Genomic DNA, 19,391 nt, shown 5'->3' on the forward strand with positions numbered 1-19,391 from the left:
AATAACATTATTTTTATTAGATAATTAGGTGTCTATTGAGTTTCCCACTGTCAACCTGTCATTTATTGTTGCGGTGATTAAGGACAAGCAATATCAACCAGATTATGCCTTTTTTCATGTAGTCTTATGCGTTTCTCAATACATTGGGACAAATCTTCTATACATATTTACCATTTAACCTGATATTACTTCCCATTGAATGACCTGAACAACATATGACTCTGCAATCATGTCTGAAAGAGATGCTGGCGAATTGGTGCCTAAGAAAAGGCAAAAGGTTCTCAATAATCCATTGTCTGACATTACTAACGGTGATCATTCTGAACTCTTTGCTTTATTATTGTGCGTGTGTAAGAGCTAATTTGTAATGTGAAATCTTTTCTCCTCTCGATTACAGTTGTTCTATCCAAACAATCTACAATTCGAAGACTAGCACCTGTCAAATCTGGAAAATACACACTCAGGCATTTACCAAGTTCAAATGTATCTAATGATATTTATGGAGCACAAAAGAAAAAAGAAATACTCCAGATGGAATGCAGCGAAAATGGGGAAGATCCTGATGTTCCCAACAACACACACGGTATGGTTACATGTCAATATCTGAAAATCATCTTTCAGTTAATATCCAACATATTGGATAATAAATAGATTACTTCTTATAGAGTACATTGGTTAAGGCGTTGAAATTACTCTGATGCACATTTTTTTCATATAGCAGTTTCCCTACAGGATACAATCAACAACTTTGGAATACATCCAATGGAAACAGAATGCAATGAGAATGGCAAAATATTTGAGATACCTGACAATGATTGTGGTAATTAATTTACACCTTCAACCTCAAATTTAATAAGTTAAACTACCTTATTATCGAAGTGTTTATAGCATACTTTTTAAAACAATATTCTGACATTTTTGTTTCCAATATAACCGTTTCTATCACAGACAAATATCTAGGAAGCACATCCATAGCTTTTAACGGTGATTTCAATGAATATGGGAATCAAGATTGTGACGAAGACTGCGATGAGAACTATGAACGCGACGACATCCCTTTCAATGATATTGGTATTTTCTCTATATTGTTTGCTATTCTAAATGGCAGGACTTCTAACGAATTACTTCTAACGAATAATAACTTAATGAATGTTTAACCAGCGGATGATGTCGACATCATGGATGCAGAAGCTGATGCAGACGACACATGTAAGTGTAATTGCATAACACATTATATAGAGTTGTTCATTAGTACAAGCTTATTCTTTCCAAGGGGACCTCTATGCATTTGAGATTGTTTTGTTATCATTCTATTAAAAGTTGTTGTACCATTTGTAGCGTACTTTCAAATTGGAGAGCCGCGTTTTACATGCGAATGGTGTGGGGCATTAATGTGGTACGAAGAGAGGGTAAACAAGCAACGTGATACATCAAATCCGGAGTTTTCAATGTGCTGTATGCAGGGAAGGATAGAAATTGCACCGTTTAAAAGACTGCCTCAACCACTGTATGATTTATATCATAACAATGACAGAAAAAGCAAGTTTTTCCTAGAAAATATACGATCATTCAATTCCATGTTTGCATTTACTTCTATGGGGGGGACTATAGATACAACAAGGAATAATGGTAAAGCTCCGCCTGTATTCGTCCTAAATGGAGAGAACTACCACCGTATCGGAAGTTTGCTCCCAAAAGACGGTGACCAACCAAAGTTTGCTCAGCTGTATATCTACGATACAGATAATGAGCTTCGCAATAGAATGTCGTGTGTTAGGTAACTTAGTATACGATTTTATGTTTGGTTAACACGTGTTTGTCATGCTACAAGACATTGTTATATTTTATTTTGCTCCTACTAACATTTTCGTTATTTTAATACAGCATGGAAGACGATAAAAACTCATTAAAAAAAGATTTAGTCGAAGAGATACGACATATCCTCGACCGATCAAATTCATATGTCCAATCTTATAGGATGGTCCGTGATAAGTTATTGGAAAACAATGCTCCGACCATAAAGCTGCGAATTCTCGGCAAGAGGGGTTATGATGGTAGACGTTACAATTTGCCCACCGCTTCCGAGGTGGCAGCTTTGGTTGTTGGGGATTACGATGCCGCTGATTTCGAACGAGACGTTGTGGTCGAAGAACGATCAGGTTTGCTTAAGCGTATATCGGTATTTGAAACATCTTACTTGCCATTGCAGTATCCTTTGATATTTTCAAGAGGTGAAGATGGTTTTCGTAGGGATATCAGGTTTAGCGACAGACCTAAGAAGAAGCCTATTAATCGAACATACGTTTCAATGAAAGAGTGGTTCGCATATAAGATCCAGCAGAGAGATATTCAACATTCACAATTGTTGTTTTCTAGACGTCTGTTGCAACAGTTTTGTTGTGACGGGTATAGTATGATAGAGTCATGGCGATTAAAGTGGTACAGAGATCATCAGAAAGAAGTCAGGGCTGACATGTACAAGGGGTTGAGAGAAGCAGTTCTTAGAGGAGAAACAGATCCGGCCAGTGCAGGAAAGCGAGTGGTGTTGCCTTCTTCATTTGTCGGAGGGGCACGATATATGATACAAAATTACCAGGATGCCATGGCAATATGTGGATGGGTGGGCTATCCTGATTTGTTTATAACTTTCACATGTAACCATAAGTGGGCGGAGTTAGTTGATTTTCTAAAGAAACATAATCTCAAGCCAGAGGATCGACCAGATTTAGTCAGTCGTATTTTCAAAATAAAGCTTGATCATCTAATAAAGGAGATTAAAAAGGGCAAAATTTTTGGGAAGGTTAAAGCAGGTAATTTTTTTTTAATGTGGTTTTGCGTTTTTGTAATACAAATATCATATATCTTCTATATTTTGAATGTAATCACAATTCAACATCCGAAAAAAGATGTTAACACAAAGAAAAAATCACATTTTTTTAATGGAACTCACAATGTTAATTGTTATTGCATTTTAAAATGTTCTATTTATTTATATGATTAATATATACCTGATCACATTTATTTTTGTCCTTTTCAGTCATTTATACTATTGAGTTCCAAAAACGAGGTCTCCCGCACGCTCACATCTTGGTTTTTCTACGGCCAGAATTTCGCATTCTTCATCCTAACAACATTGATAAGATTATATCGGCAGAGATCCCTGATAAAGACCAGGATCCTCAACTCTACAGCATTGTTACGTCTCTCATGATACATGGACCTTGCGGAAAGCAGAATAATAAATCGCCATGTATGCTGAATGGTAAGTGCACTAAATATTTCCCGAAAAAATTTGTTGACACAACGGTGATTGATTCAGACGGTTACCCTGTGTATAGAAGAAGGAACAATGGTGTATCATTAAAGAAAGGTGAATCTTTTGTTGATAACAGATATGTTGTGCCCTACAACCGTAAATTACTGTTAAAGTATAATGCACATATAAACGTTGAATGGTGTAATCAGTCCCGGTCTATAAAATATCTGTTCAAGTATGTTAACAAAGGACATGATCGGGTAACTGCAACATTTTACCAAGGCGGTAATGAATGTTACGACGAAATAAAGATGTACTACGATTGTAGGTACCTCTCGGCATGTGAAGCGGTGTGGCGGATTTTTTCCTTTGATATTAATTATAGGGAACCCTCGGTTGAGCGCTTAAATTTCCACTTAGAAGGCGAGGAACCAGTTGTTTTCGAAGATCATGAGGACTTGGAAAATGTAGTAAAAAAACCACACATCCGTGACACTAAGTTTCGTGCATGGATGGAGGCAAACCAAAAGTATCCCGAGGCTAAGGATCTAACATATGGCGAGTTTCCATTAAAGTTTGTTTGGAAGCAAACAGAGCGTAGATGGACACCAAGGCAACGAGGGCTTTCTATTGGTCGAATTCATTTTGTTCCGCCCGGAAGCGGTGAGAAATTTTATCTAAGGACCCTGCTGAATTATGTAAAAGGTCCTGTTTCTTACGATGATATCAAAACAGTTGGAGGAGTTAAATACAACAGTTTCAAGGAGGCATGCTTTGCTTTGGGCCTGTTAGACGATGACAATGAATTCATAAATGCTATCAACCAAGTCTCTTTTTGGGGGACTGCCGAATATATGCGTCGTCTATTTGTCATGTTGTTAGTATCAAACCAATTTTCTCGACCAGAAGTTGTTTGGGAGAAGACTTGGCTGCATTTGAGTGATGATATGTTGCATCGTCAAAGATTGGCATTGCGTGTACCAGGTAAACAGATTTATTATTGGATTATTATTGTTTTTTCCCTTATTTTATGTTATGGACCAAGTGCTGTCAGTAGGGTGACATTATGTTATAAGAAAACTCTATGACCACTTTCTATATTATCTATTACATGCAGATTTAGTATTGGACGACGATCAATTAAAAAGCTATACGCTTGCAGAGATCGAGAGATTGTTGCAGAGTCACGGCAAGAAAATGAAGGATGATTACCCAACTATGCCTGTGACTGATGTGTCCCTTATCCATGAGTCACGTAATAGGTTGATATATGACGAGATGAATTATAACCAGCATATTCTTGAAGAAGAGAACGAGCGGTTAATGTCCACAATGACATTTGAACAAAAACAGGTGTATGACAAAATAATGGCGAGGGTTGATGCCAAACAGCCTGCAATTTTCTTCCTATACGGTTACGGCGGTACCGGAAAAACATTTATATGGAGAGCATTGTCATCTGCCATTCGGTCAAGGAAAGAAATTGTATTGACAGTTGCGTCCAGCGGTATCGCAGCCCTACTTATACCTGGAGGAAGAACAGCACATTCTAGGTTTGGTATTCCTATAATCGTTGATGAAATTTCAACTTGCGGCATACATCCTAAAAGCCCGTTGGCTGAGTTGATATGTAAGGCAAGCCTAATTATTTGGGATGAAGCGCCAATGATGCATAAACACTGTTTTGAAGCACTTGACCGAAGTTTGAGGGATATTCTTCGTGTTCAAAATAATGGAAGGACGGATATCCCGTTCGGTGGCAAAGTTGTCGTGCTCGGTGGTGATTTCAGACAAGTTCTTCCAGTGATAGCGAAAGCCAATAGACAAGAGGTGTGTAACTCATCAATAAATTCTTCACATTTGTGGCGTTTTTGCGAGGTGTTAACATTGTCAACCAACATGCGCCTTTTACATGGTTCTTCCAATTCTGATATTCAAGAGAGGAAAGAGTTTAGTGAGTGGGTTTTGGGCATCGGAGATGGTACTATTGGAGAAGAGAACGACGAAAATATTCAGATACAAATTCCAGACGACCTACTTATACATAGTTCAGGAGATCATATTGCTGCCATTGTTGATCACATTTATCCATCGTTGCTAGATAACATGTATGATCATTCGTTTTTCCAAAATAGAGCTATACTAACTCCGAAAAATGTCACGGTTGAAGAAATAAATGAGTATGTAATGTCTCTTATACCTGGAGAAGAAAAAACCTATTTGAGTTGCGATAGTCCCCTTGGTAAAAATGCATCAGCTACCAGGCCGGATGACATACACACACCTGAGTTTTTGAACACAATTAATGCCTCAGGTATCCCTAACCACAAGATAAAATTGAAGGTTGGCGTTCCTGTCATGCTTCTACGCAATTTAGACGCTACAGCTGGTTTATGCAACGGTACTCGATTAATAATAACGAAGATGGGCAGATATGTGCTTGAGGGCAAGGTCATAACAGGCAGCAACATTGGAGATATAGTTTATATACCGAGATTGTCGTTGAGTCCATCGGATACAAGAATTCCATTCAAGTTTCAGCGTCGACAGTTCCCTATATCGGTGTCATTTGCAATGACGATCAACAAAAGTCAAGGGCAATCATTGAAAGAAGTTGGAGTATACCTTCCTCAACCGGTTTTTTCCCACGGACAACTATATGTTGCGGTGTCAAGAGTTACATCAAGAAACGGATTGAAGATATTATGCACGGATGAAGATGGCAATTGTATGAGCACTACATCAAATGTGGTGTATAAGGAAGTCTTTCGCAATTTGTAATGATGAACCAGACGATAACTTTACACATGAACAGGTAGCTGCTGAACTAATAAGTAATAGGAATTAACATTCTTTTTTTTCTCACACTTGCAGCTGATATATTAAGTTGTCTGTGGTTTTGTCCAGGGCATTATTTCTCTTCTTTGCTTCCCATTTTACCACTTCTCTTATACACATATGTCAAGTTAATGTTGAGTTCAAGGTAAATACTGAAATTATATGATAAAGCATATAAATGATTATTTAGTTCTATTCATGTAGACAACATAACCACTAATCACATTTAAATCATTTGTCTGTATTGCAGGTGATAATTGATTGCATTTTTATAATAGCTTTGGAAGGTACTTTTTGGTGATAACTTAATGCTGGTTTTTTCATTCCATTCCAATTGCAACACTGTTCACCCTATTTAACTTTTTGCTATCTTTTTCATGTTTTTTAAATTACAATTTCGTCGGCCGTTGCGTGGTCACAATTGTCCACGATTTCGTGGATTTAGTGGCAAGTTTTAAGTTGCTTTTATGTGTACTGTTGAACTTACTATATATGTTGCAATTTTATATGGATTGCACTATTACTGCATTATTTGATGATTCGGTCTTTGTAATTTCGTTGGTAAACAATTACTGATTTAACTGATGTCTATTATCTTCAATGCTAATTCACCTTGCTTTCTTATCAATTATATTTTCTCCAAATCGTTTTATAATGGTATTCCAACTATATTGAATTAAATTGTGATTCTGAGTTCTTATGCTATATTGTCACATACACATCTTTAGGATTATTAATTGCCGCTGCAGGTTATTGAGGTTATTATATTTATTTATGGATCTTCCACAATGAGTTACATTATAAATAGCGTGGCGTAGTCAACCAAATATTACTGATATGTACTAACGTGTATTCATCAATTTAACCACACTAATTCAACTGCATTTTAGCAAAACCAAACAATCACCACATTGACAATTTTATATTGTTTCAAGTTATATTTTTAACTTTATCTGACCCGTGCGGCAGCACGGGTAGACGTCTAGTAACATAAACAAGAAGTATAGTCACTTTTCTCCTTATGAATGTCTCAAGAACAAAGTGTGACCTCCTAGACTTTGCTTGTAATCCAATCATATCATGACATTTGTTAATTTTAGAGTCTTTAACAATAACACATGACACATTCAATAATCAAAATGATCATTTACTCTAGAAATAAACTATTTTCAATTGTTATAGTTGTCACACGGAAAATCAAATACAACTTCGGAAGCAATACACTATTAGGTAGTTCATAATATATCTTCTACTTTTTAAAAGTAGTAAATTTAGATGGGGCAACAATTAATTTTCATGGGTGATAAATTTTTTTAAGTTATTCAATCTTTAAAAAAAGAGTAAGTTATTTAGAAAAACTAGACAAAATATGAAGGTAGTGAAGGCAGCTGCCCTCAAATTTCTTCTTCTTCTTCTTCTTCTATCCGTCGCTGATTCTTACTTTTGAGTGTACTATTTGAGTTTGTGTTTATCTTTGAGTCGTAAGAAAACATCATATATTAAACTACTTGGCTAAAAGAAATGTATATCATGCAAGTATATCACACTCTTCAAATAGCTACTATATTTGAATAAAAAATATACATGTGTTTAGTCATTTTTTTTATTAAATTGTGTTATAGTATCGTTTTTTAAAATACTTGTACAATTATCTATATAATAAAATATGATTAGATATCCATATAAAAGTATTGGTGAAGTTAAGTTGCCTTTGAAGGAAAAAAAGAGAAGGTATCTTTGAAGAGTTATGAGTAATTTATCTAACAACAAGTAAAAATTAGGTTGTCACTATTATTTTTAAACTCACTTTGTTTTTTAAAATATGTGAGACTTTGTTTTTCTTATACATTTCATCACGTCTATGATTATTGGATTTTATGTGTTACTGTTAAATGGTAGGTGATCTGTATCATTAGACATTCATACCATATAAGATTTTATATTTGTTCTAACTCGATTTTATAAAATTAACCATTAAGATTATTGATTTCACTCTTTATAAAATTTAATCATGCATGCCTTATGTGTTTTTTTTTTAACAAATTAAAATGGGATATATTGTTCAAAAGAAAGGTGATTCACCCCGCACAAGGTGTGCTAAAGTGAGAAAACACCCAACGTCTGTTACAAACAAAAGCACCTAGAACCAATGCCAAAAAAGTTGAAAGTTAAAAGAGATTACATGATATCCATACAAAACCGTGGATATCGCCACCAATCATGAAAACCAAACGGAAAACTAGCCACATTGAACGAAAGCCAAAGAAAAGACAACAGCTTCACTCTTTCAACAATGTTAAGAGGATTGCTAACCAAATTATTGAAGACACGGTTATGTCTAATCTGTGTAGGATTTGATTTTTCAGTAGTTTTTTTATTTTTGGTCAAGCACTTATAATTTTATTATCTAAATGTTATACACAATATTAATTAATATGTTGCCTTCTTATATTTGCTAATTGAGGTTTTGATGAGCAGTTGAAAGAATGACTAAAAACTCAAAAACAACTTACGGCACAATGAGACATTAATTCAACCAGAAAATATGTACTAGTAAGAAAGTCATGCTCTATCATATCATATGTGTTCGGTTTCTGATGATAAGGTTATCTATAAGTCGTGGTCTATATGTTCTCTGCTTGTGATCAGGCTATCTATAAATTGTGATTTTGGAGAAAAATGATTGGAGAAGCTTTATTTCACCTCTATCTCATTTATTTAAAAAGTTAGAAACATAACTTTAGAGATATTTTGGTGGATGGATGAATGAAATATATTATATTTTAATTTAGAGAAATACATTTCAATTTACTAAATCATTTGGATTTAATTCATATTTCAATATAAACAAGTTTTACACCGTTAATCAATCATAATTGTCTTGATAATTAAAAATATTTGTCGAATTTCATAAGTTATTGACGGTAATGTGGACAATGAAAAAAAATTACACTTAAAATATAACACTATGCAATAAAAACAAAATTTTAGTTGCATTTTTCACCCATTAAAAAGCCTCTCTTTTCCCTTATAAATAAAATTAGGAAGCTCTTCATTTAATAAACCTATACAAGATACAGAGCAAACATTTCAGAATTCCTTTAATCATCAATGTCGAGAAAAAGGTACTACATATTCCTCACTCATGCGTCTAACACTCACCCTCTTATTACGTGAAATTATGTTGGTTTAACTATTTTGAAAATTGGCCTCACATAAGAACATTACTACATGAATTTATCCTATTTCTGTTGCATGATGAATCAATCTTAATTTTATCATAGGTTGGAGGGTAAGGTTGCTATAGTGACTGGGGGAGCAAGCGGAATAGGGGCGGAGACAGCGAAGACATTCGTGGAAAATGGAGCATTTGTAGTTATAGCAGATATCAATGATGAATTGGGTCACCAAGTTGCAACTTCAATTGGGTTAGACAAAGTGAGTTACCACCATTGTGATGTGAGAGATGAAAAACAAGTTGAAGAAACAGTAGCTTTCGCATTGGAAAAATATGGAACCCTAGACATTATGTTTAGCAACGCTGGAATTGAAGGTGGTATGTCTAGCAGCATACTAGAATTTGATCTGAATGAATTTGACAACACCATGGCCATTAATGTTCGTGGATCACTCGCAGCTATCAAGCACGCTGCACGTTTCATGGTGGAGAGAAAAATCCGTGGATCCATAATTTGTACTGCCAGTGTAGCTGCCTCTGTTGCTGGAAATCGTGGCCATGATTATGTTACATCCAAACATGGTCTCTTAGGACTTGTACGTTCAACGTGTGGTGAGCTTGGAGCTTACGGAATTAGAGTCAATTCAATCTCACCGTATGGTGTTGCCACGCCTCTTGCATGTAGAGCACTGAATATGGAGATGAGTAAAGTTGAAGCTAATATGAAAGATTCTGCTAATTTGAAAGGAATTACACTAAAGGCTACGCATATTGCAGAAGCTGCTCTCTTTCTTGCATCGGAAGAATCGGCTTATATTAGTGGACACAATTTGGTGGTCGATGGAGGCTTTTCTGTTATTAATAGTTGTGTGCCTACTACTATTAAAAAATAAGTGGTCCAATTTGGAATGTGATAAATATCCTACATTCTGTTTCTAAGTTTGTTGTAAATTTGGAATGCGTTCCTACTATTAGAAAGGAAAGCCTTGTAATTCTTGATCATAGTGATGAGATCGACCTCAGTGAGGATGTAGGATTCAAATTGATCCAAACATCGTGTTTTCATCTTTACTTTCTGTAATCTTTTATTTTGTGTGTGTGTTTCGACTTCAATTCAATTTCAAGAATTTCCTTGCATCCAATTTTAATCTATTATTTCATAACAATAGATTGAAGTCTTGATGAAGCAATCAAAGAAGCTATATGGCTGAGAGGTATCATTCATGAACTTGAGTACTTGACAAGTTGCTGATTGGTTTGAACTTGATCATTTACAAAGTAGTTACAAACTTAAAAGAAAAAAGTGATTAACAAGTCACTAAATCCTTGCACTGAAGAATCTTCAAATATTTGACAGAGTACTATTAAACAAGTTATTAAATCTCTGTTAATTTTATGGTGATAAATTAGAAAACAAATGTCCTCAAAATCATTCCAATCAGCCTGGAGAGATAAGTGATGCAGAAACAGATTGAGAATGGTTCTTGTGGCCCATTTCGAGATCCTATTAGTGAGTATTTCAACTTCTCGTGTTTATAGTTTCATCCGGCTTCTAGAGTGGAAAAGTGTTTAACACGGTCTACAACAAACAAATGCTTGGAAATTGTTTGATACTCTAACAAGGAAAACAAATAGTAGTGCTTCAAAATGCAACTAATATTCATTTTCTCTTGTTTATTTTTGAATTAACACTGATTAAATGACTGTCTTATCTGTGGTGGAAGTTTTGATCGATTTTCAAACGTCAGTCCATTATAGATCACATAAGACACTTCTCCATAATAACAATTGTCGTAGTTTCATTTTTTTTTTTATACATAGATCAATACATGGTGATTGTCTCTCGTACAGGCATCAATTTTAGAGATTTTGTATCATTGTTGACCTAGTGGTCAGCACAATCAGTGGTGGCCATGTTGGCCTATTTAATAGTGTAAACCTAGTGTACATATTTAAAGGCTTTCATATATGCTTTTGAACATGCAAGTTTAGGTTTTTTAGAATGCTGGGTCAAACTTTTAAAATGGCCTATGTCATGAAAAAGGGAAGCTAGCTATTTACTCAAAGCATGATTTGACTTATTTTCACCCCTGTTTATGTACCACATATTGTATGTATTGAAGACTAGCATTCAAAGGCTAGTTCCACAAGAACAGCCTAGTGTGTACAGGAGAGAAAAAAAATCTAATAGTCATCATATCATATGATGGAGATAGGATACTAATTCTGAATCAAATTAAGAAGGAGAGACCCAAACAAACAATACATCCACCAAATTAATGTGCATATTTTTTGTTTAAAACTTTCCATTTTCATCCATGTTTTCTCCATCATCACCACTAACATATTCAGTTCATATAAGCGAAGATTGGTACAACGAACTTTCTTGGTACGAATTTGAGTACTGCATGTGTACAATATTGCACATTTGTAGTTTCACAATTTTTATGAAGGTCAACGATCATTCAATGACATGTAGGGTTACGTATATCCAACCAAAAACTTACTACCTCAGAAATCTACCTTATAAAAAATGAAAATTGTGACCATTTATTTATTAATTATAGGAGCTTAAAGTTTACACAAGCAGTATAGTAATCAAATTGTACATGTGGCTCAACCGCTAAAGTGGCTTCAAACGAATAAATCAATTAAAAATATGATCAGATTGGGAAAATATTATTCGCTTAGCATGGAGTTATCAAATTTTGTATAACTACGTCACTGCATTAAAAAATTAAAGCAATACGTATTGTGTAGAATGTACGAGTTGGAATGGTTGAAATTTCAACTTTACATTAAAAGCACGATGAAGGCCATGTGATTCTAAACAGTGCAATGAATTTTATATGCTATAAGCCTAGTTGGAAACGTGGAATTGACCTAAATAATGAATGCACTTAATCAAATTCCTTTCACGACATTTTAATTTGATTATTATATGAATAGTACACTCGAAATGCATCACCCCAAAGAAACAAAGCAATGAAAATCCAACTAGTTTGAATATAGTTATACAAGATCATAACATGATTAGAATATTTTTCAATGTTTTAGATCAATAAGACATGTTGTTTAATACTTAATGATGATTATTATCAACATTTGCATTAGCCGTAATTTTTATCGAGCTTTGCACTCTACAAACCTTATAAATATATAGATAGGTTAGTATTTAGGATACAAACTTACAAAGATAGATAAAGGTCACACTATTTCCAGGTTTTAGGGAAAGCTCATCAAGCAAATTATAGGGTACTCAACACTTATTCATTACCAATGATGAAGCAAAGGTACCCTATATATGTCTCTAATTCAATCCTTTGTATTTTCTCTATAGTAGTTTTGTTCTGTTTCCTTATTTTTACTTCTCTGATTAATTTTGATTAATTGACTTTATTTTATTTTCTTGCATAATATATTATGACAAAATTTAGGTTGGAGGGTAAGGTGGCAATAATAACAGGTGCAGCCAGTGGAATTGGTGAAGAAACAGTGAAATTGTTCGCCGAAAATGGAGCATTTGTTATTGCAGTAGACATTCAAGATGAATTGGGTCATAAAGTTGCAGATTCAATAGGCTCAGACAAAGTAACATACCATCATTGTGATGTCAGGGACGAAAAACAAGTCGAAGAAACAATTCATTTCACTTTGGAAAAACACGGTTGCATCGATATTTTGTTTAGTAATGCAGGAATAATAGGCTCTTTATCTGGAATACTTGATCTTGATCTGAATGAATTTGAGAAAACTATGGCTACAAATGTTGTTGGTGCAGCTGCTACAATTAAGCATGCTGCACGCGCCATGATTGCAAAAAAAATCCGTGGATCGATTATATGCACTACTAGTGTTGCAGCTTCTATTGGTGGAACAGGTCCTAATGGTTACACTACATCAAAACATGCTCTTTTAGGACTTGTGAAATCAGCTTGTGGAGAACTTGGTGGTTATGGAATTAGAGTTAATAGTATATCACCTTTTGGAGTTGCAACACCTCTTTCGTGTATAGCTTACAATCTTGAACCTCATGAAGTTGAATCTAGTAGTAGTTCTCATGCTAATTTGAAGGGTATTGTGTTGAAGGCAAAGCATGTTGCAGAAGCAGCTTTGTTTCTTGCTTCTGATGAAGCTGTTTATATCAGTGGTCATAACTTGGTTGTTGATGGTGGTTTCTCGGTGGTCCGTAATACTCCATCTGCAATGCCTGATGTGTAGACCAATTGCATGTTTGAATTATCGGTGAGTTTGACAGAATAACTCATTTTGATAACACTTTGAAATTTCAACAAAATCACGATGCTACCATGATTTTGTCAATTTCGTGTGATTCTAAACATACACCTAATATTTCGTGGACAAAAGGTTATGACCAGTCTAATTTCATTCTACTATGTAGTCTTTATCCAATGTACTCTTTTTTTTTTTTTTTTTATATATATTTTTTAAATCATAAGTTCATTAACCATTTTTCCTCAATTAAGCTTGTTGTTAGCTTTGTAATTTTTTTTCTTGGTTCAAAGCAAAGGTTTTATCAGCTGCATTCAACCCCTCTCTACTCACTTTTTCTGATTTTTTTTTTATTGTTCCCATCTTGTGCCATGCATTTCTTGTTTTGCAATATTTATTTATAATTAATGTTGTGCAATGTGCCACATCTGAAATTAAGAACGGCAACCCTGAGATGTTGATGCTTTAAATTGTGTTTCGATTAACTAAACAAAACTCAACTTGACCACGTACGGCGTAACGTTCGAATGATGTATGCAAGATTTTTTTTTTTATGATCGGAATTTAAACCTCGAACTTTGCATGCATTGTCTATACCAGCCGAGTTAAACTCACAATTCATAAAACATTTGATTAAACCTAAAGTTTCATTAAAATGCATCCAATGATAAATAATCACACACAAGCACATATAAACACATATTAAAACAATTAAAAATAAATCTAGCGAAAATCGAACTATTACAACTCTCCCCCCTAAAAAGAATTTTTGCCCTCGAAAATTACCTGAAGGAAACAACTCCGGATACGAAACCTTCATCCTACTCTCCGATTCCCAAGTGGCACTCTCACAAGTTGGTCAAACCCAAATCACTTTCACCAAAACAATCTCCTTGCCACGCAAACGCTTCACTTCACGATCCTCAATCCTAACTGGCCAAGTCTCAACGTCAAATTATCTCTTACTTCCAAATCATCCACTTGAATCACATGAGACGCATCATACACATACTTCCGCAACTGAGACACATGAAACACATCATGAAGATTCGACAAAGACGGTGGTAATGTAATCCGATACGCTAAAACCCCAACCTTCTCAATAATCTCAAACGGTCCAACAAAATGAGGAGTCAACTTTCGACACTTCAAAGCACGTCCAACACCAGTCCATGATTCATTCTCAAAAACACATGATCACCAACTTGAAACACAATGTCCTTCCTACTCTTATAATGATAACTCTTCTATTTACTCTGAGACGCTTTCATCTTCTCCTGAATCATCTTAACATTTTCCGTAGTCTCTTGCATAACCTTCGGTCCTAACAAAGCACTTTCACCTGATTCAAACCAACACAATGGCGTCCTACACCTCCGACCATACAGAGCCTCCAACGGTGTCATACCGATACTAGAATGCAAACTGTTGTTGTAAGTAAACTCAATCAACGGTAAACATTCTGCCCAACTGACACCTTGCTCCAACACACAAGCTCTCAACAAATCCTCCAAACTCTGAATAGTCCTCTCTGTCTGCCCATCCGTCTGAGGATGATAAGCAGAACTCAACCTCAACTTGGTTCCAAAAGCAGCTTGCAAACTTTCCCAAAACTTAGAAGTAAACCTCGGGAGATCCGACATAATACTAGAAGGAATACCATGCAACCTAACAATCTGCTCAATGTAGATCTCAGCCAACTTTGCCACAGACATACCGGTCTTAATAGGAACAAAATGTACCGACTTCGTCAATCGATCAACAATCACCCAAATCGAATCAAAACCCTTAACAGTCTTCGGCAATGCTCCAACAAAGTCCATAGAGATGTTATCCCATTTCCACTCTGGCACAAACAACGGTTGCATCAAACCCGACGGTTTCTGATGTTCAATCTTCGACTTCTGACAAACCAAACAAGCATAAACAAATTCCGCGATCTCCTTCTTCATTCCAGGCCACCAAAACAACCTCTTCAAATCCTGATACATCTTATTCGCTCCTGGATGAATACTCAGACTACTCCTGTGACCTTCAACCAAAATTTGTCTCTTAAGTTCAAGCACATCCTACACACAAACTCGATCACGAAACATTAAAACACCGTTCTCATCTAATCTGAAGTTCCCACCTTTACCTTGATTAACCAACACCACTCGATCAACAAGTTCCAAATCTTCCTTCTGACCATTCTTAATCTCTTCCAAAATATTACTTGTTAGCTTCAACATTCCTAACCTCACACCATCCGGCGTCAGCTCACTAACCAAACTCAAGTCTCGAAACTACTCAATCAATTCCAACTCTTTAACCATCAAAGCATACATATGCAAATCTCACCTCATCATTATTATCAAAAATAATTATCATCAAATTGATTCATTATCAAAAATCTCACCTAGATCACAAGTAAGTAAATTATGCAATTAGAGCATAGATCATTTATTTGTAACCTCCAACAAAATCCATCAATCTACATATACACAATCCACATAGATCACAACATTCAACAATTTCACCAATACACAAATTCACCAAGTCACATATCCAATTGTGACACAATTCATCAACCACTCAAATGCATGCAATGTTCTAGACTCTTCTAGATGCATGCGGTACCGTCACCAACAACGTCTAGGCTGTCACCCCCAAGATGTCAACATCACATCTTATGTAAGAGTACACCTCCTCTTACAATTCAACTATGTAAAAATACACCTCCTTTTACATTTCTCATATGACTTAATATGACTATGATGCATGGACATACAAACAAAGACTCAATAGTGCAAAATCATACATTCACCAACAACAATGTAAAAGTACACCTCCATTTACATCGACCAACTTCAACAACAATTGTATTATCAAGTATTTACGTCCACACAATCAATCAAGTCATAATTCAATTAAGAGTCATCACCACACCATCACTTAACATATATGTATTCACCAACAATATCACAACCAATCAACATATATGTATTCACCAGCAATATCCTCATCAATTAACATATATGCAATATTCAACATCAATTATATCTTATAGTTCAACAACTCCATATACTATCTCACAAACCAAGTAAATGAGAAAATACAATGCATTAGGATAAACCTCGCATACAAAACTTAGCACTCATTCACATATCTTCATTCAATCATATAAAGCTATTCACGACAGATTTATAAGGTAATTGGCTTTAAAGAACCATTTTCGACAAAGTCCGTATCAAGTGGCAAAATGGCCAACATTGATAATTTTCAAAACAAGGTAACTTATTCAAGTTTGAAAACTCACAAATCAATCATATAAGTATGAGCATAGGCCACTTACAAACTATCAACCATTAGTTCAAAGATTAGTCTAAGTTCGTATGAGAAAACCTCAAGTTCACATATTCCACAATCTCACCCGAAAATCAAGTTTGATATGATTAAGACATTGTACCAACTTTACAAGCCTTGCCTAAGTCCACATGAACTGTAGACCAAGCTTGTAATCCTTTTTGGTTCACAAAAGTTCATTTATGACAAAATCCGAAATTATCAAAAGTTCAAAGTTTCAACCCAATTAGAAAATCCCAAGTTTGAATAAGTTAATCATGTTCGAGTAGGTTTGGGAGTACAAACAGAGATTAAACAAATTGAACGAAGTGTTTTACAAAGTTTGGATTGGCCCCCTAAAGCCCGGAACGAAAATCAAAAGTTGTTGAAACTAGGCTCGTTCGCTTAAGTGTCCATCTGTTCGCTTAAGCGACCAAGCTCCAGAAGCTTACAGTAGCTGTTCGCTTACCGCACGCTTACCGGTTTGCTTAAGCGACCAAGTTCCATAACTTATTGTGATTGTTCGCTAAGCGTTCGCTTAAGCGAACAGTCATCAGTTCTGCAGAAAAACTTTCGGGTTCCAACCATTTTTCACCCAAAATTCCCAATTTTGATATCACAACACCCAAATATGTTTCTAAAGTTTGTTTACAGGTTTTAGCACTTAAAAGGGCTCTCAAGAACACATTAAACATGAAAACAAATGTCATTCAAACATGATTCACCAAATCAACCCATTTTCACAAAATCAACAACAACAACTTAATTCACATCACAAACTCATGGTTATGAACACCCAAGCTATGAATCATCAACAACAATATCTCTTAACAACAACAACATCAATTAAACATGAATCTCATCACAAACCAACAACATCATAGCACAATTCACAATATACCCATTTTCACATATTGTGAACATGCAATTTCATCAACAACAATTCAATTATCACCAATTTCATGTACTCAAACATATCATTATAACAAGAGCACGAATTTCAACAACTAAGTGCAAAACAATCACTTATTCAAATAAGCACTTGTGCATATAATTAGGGAAAAGATTACAACTAAGTGATTATGAATGAAATCTAACCCCCTTACCTCAATAAGCAATAATCCTAGCAAAAACTTCAATTTAGCTCGTAGAATCTCTATCACTTCTTGGTTCTTCAAGCTTTCTCCCTTCTAACCCTTTTGCTCCTTCTCTTGAACTTTCTCTCTCTACCTCTCTCAAATTCTTATGAAATGAAATTAAAACCTGTTTTTCTCTAAAGTCCAGAACTTATATAGGTTCCTCTCAAATGAGCTTAACCCCTAATGCCTTAGTAGGCTTAACTCACTCATTCACTAATTCAAAAATGTTTCTACTCACTTAACGGTAAAATAATAACAACGATCACTTACCAGCTCACAACTAATTAACAAACTAGTAACTTAGTAAAATAATGGTTCTCATCTAAAACACTAAAAATAATCCTCACCATGAATTTACTAAATTACCCTTCCAACACGAAAACCCATTAAAATGCACCCAATGATAAGTAATCACGCACAAACACATATAAACACATATTAAAACAATTAAAAATAAATCTAGCGAAAATCGGAATGTTGCAATGGATGCTTATATTAGGGGTAGATAGTATTTTTTTTTTTTAATAAATTATATATAGCTATATTAATTGATTCTATTTATCCATCTATCTAAAAACGATAGTTTGGAACCATCCTATACCTCTAGCAAAAGAGTAGTTTAGGGCGACATTGCCTGCCACTAAAGATTAAACACCACTCTATATAGGTTTGGTTCTAGCATTCATATTTACAATTGAGTTAATTAAGAAACGGTCCCTATAAATATTCAGAATTTTGTTTTTAGTCCTTATAAAATAAAATCACACTTTTTAGTTTCTATAAAAATCTTCATCAACATTTTTAGGTCTATAAAAAATTTTCATCAGCATTTTTGGTCCCTGTCAAAATTTCCATCAACATTTTTTATCCCTAAAATATTTGAGGAAAATGTTACAAGAACTAAAAAGTGCGATTTATGTGAATGGAAGACTAATTTTAATGAAGAGAAAAAAAAGTTCGCTAATCAATAAATTTGGTGGATTATTCACGTAGTGTTTGGTTGTTAGCGGAAATAGTTATTGATAGTCTTGAGTTCAATCGATGTGTAAGTGAAGTATGACCAAAATTTCTTGCAAAAAATTGAATTTAAGTACCTTTGATTGTTTCCTTCCTCAGTTCCTCCTTAGCTCAAATCTAACTAAACCAGATAACATAGTAAAATACAATTAGTTGTGGTAAGAGTTTGTTAATTGGTAATTTTTTTTGTTCCACTGTTAGTCGGTAGTTTGTTAGTCGGTATTACAATAAATATATAAGTTATAACCATTTATTTCTTTTAATGGATGAGCTGAGACAACGTGAAAAAATTGTTGCCAGCTTACGAATACATGGAAAAAAATTGTCTTCGTATGTAAAGAGAATTGTTAGAAATCGCTGTCATATGTTTAAAATTAAAGATAAAAATCATAATATTAGTTTCAGT

The 19,391-nt window shown here is 34.8% G+C and overlaps 3 protein-coding genes across 3 annotated transcripts; all 3 read left to right on the forward strand.

Annotated features, from left to right (window-relative positions):
- The first annotated feature begins 209 nt into the window (after nucleotides 1-209).
- On the forward strand, nucleotides 210-6,614 carry LOC112416362 (uncharacterized). Its single transcript, XM_024769950.2, has 11 exons — nucleotides 210-311; nucleotides 398-583; nucleotides 722-820; nucleotides 949-1,071; nucleotides 1,162-1,209; nucleotides 1,339-1,777; nucleotides 1,885-2,810; nucleotides 3,038-4,240; nucleotides 4,374-6,071; nucleotides 6,164-6,239; nucleotides 6,345-6,614. Exons 1-9 carry the CDS (start codon nucleotides 230-232, stop codon nucleotides 6,035-6,037), a joined length of 4,770 nt encoding a protein of 1,589 aa, XP_024625718.1. The 5' UTR covers nucleotides 210-229; the 3' UTR covers nucleotides 6,038-6,071; nucleotides 6,164-6,239; nucleotides 6,345-6,614.
- A 2,445-nt stretch (nucleotides 6,615-9,059) lies between these two features.
- On the forward strand, nucleotides 9,060-10,414 carry LOC11426628 (short-chain dehydrogenase reductase 3b). Its single transcript, XM_003625978.3, has 2 exons — nucleotides 9,060-9,219; nucleotides 9,379-10,414. The coding sequence occupies exons 1-2, from the start codon at nucleotides 9,206-9,208 to the stop codon at nucleotides 10,163-10,165; spliced, it is 801 nt and encodes a 266-aa protein (XP_003626026.1). The 5' UTR covers nucleotides 9,060-9,205; the 3' UTR covers nucleotides 10,166-10,414.
- Nucleotides 10,415-12,204: 1,790 nt separating this feature from the next.
- LOC11430026 (short-chain dehydrogenase reductase 3b) lies at nucleotides 12,205-13,595 on the forward strand. The gene is made up of 2 exons (XM_003625979.3): nucleotides 12,205-12,565; nucleotides 12,710-13,595. The coding sequence occupies exons 1-2, from the start codon at nucleotides 12,552-12,554 to the stop codon at nucleotides 13,491-13,493; spliced, it is 798 nt and encodes a 265-aa protein (XP_003626027.2). The 5' UTR covers nucleotides 12,205-12,551; the 3' UTR covers nucleotides 13,494-13,595.
- Nucleotides 13,596-19,391: the final 5,796 nt, after the last annotated feature.

The sequence above is a fragment of the Medicago truncatula genome, chromosome 7 (genome assembly GCF_003473485.1).
Source record: "Medicago truncatula cultivar Jemalong A17 chromosome 7, MtrunA17r5.0-ANR, whole genome shotgun sequence".
NCBI lineage: Eukaryota > Viridiplantae > Streptophyta > Magnoliopsida > Fabales > Fabaceae > Medicago > Medicago truncatula.

Coding starts and splice junctions, on each gene's coding strand:
- LOC112416362 (XM_024769950.2), top strand. CDS start 230: ATGTCTGAAAGAGATGCTGGCGAATTGGTGCCTAAGAAAAGGCAAAAG. Junction 584..721: donor TGTTCCCAACAACACACACG/GTATGGTTACAT, acceptor TTCATATAGCAG/TTTCCCTACAGGATACAATC. Junction 1,072..1,161: donor CATCCCTTTCAATGATATTG/GTATTTTCTCTA, acceptor ATGTTTAACCAG/CGGATGATGTCGACATCATG.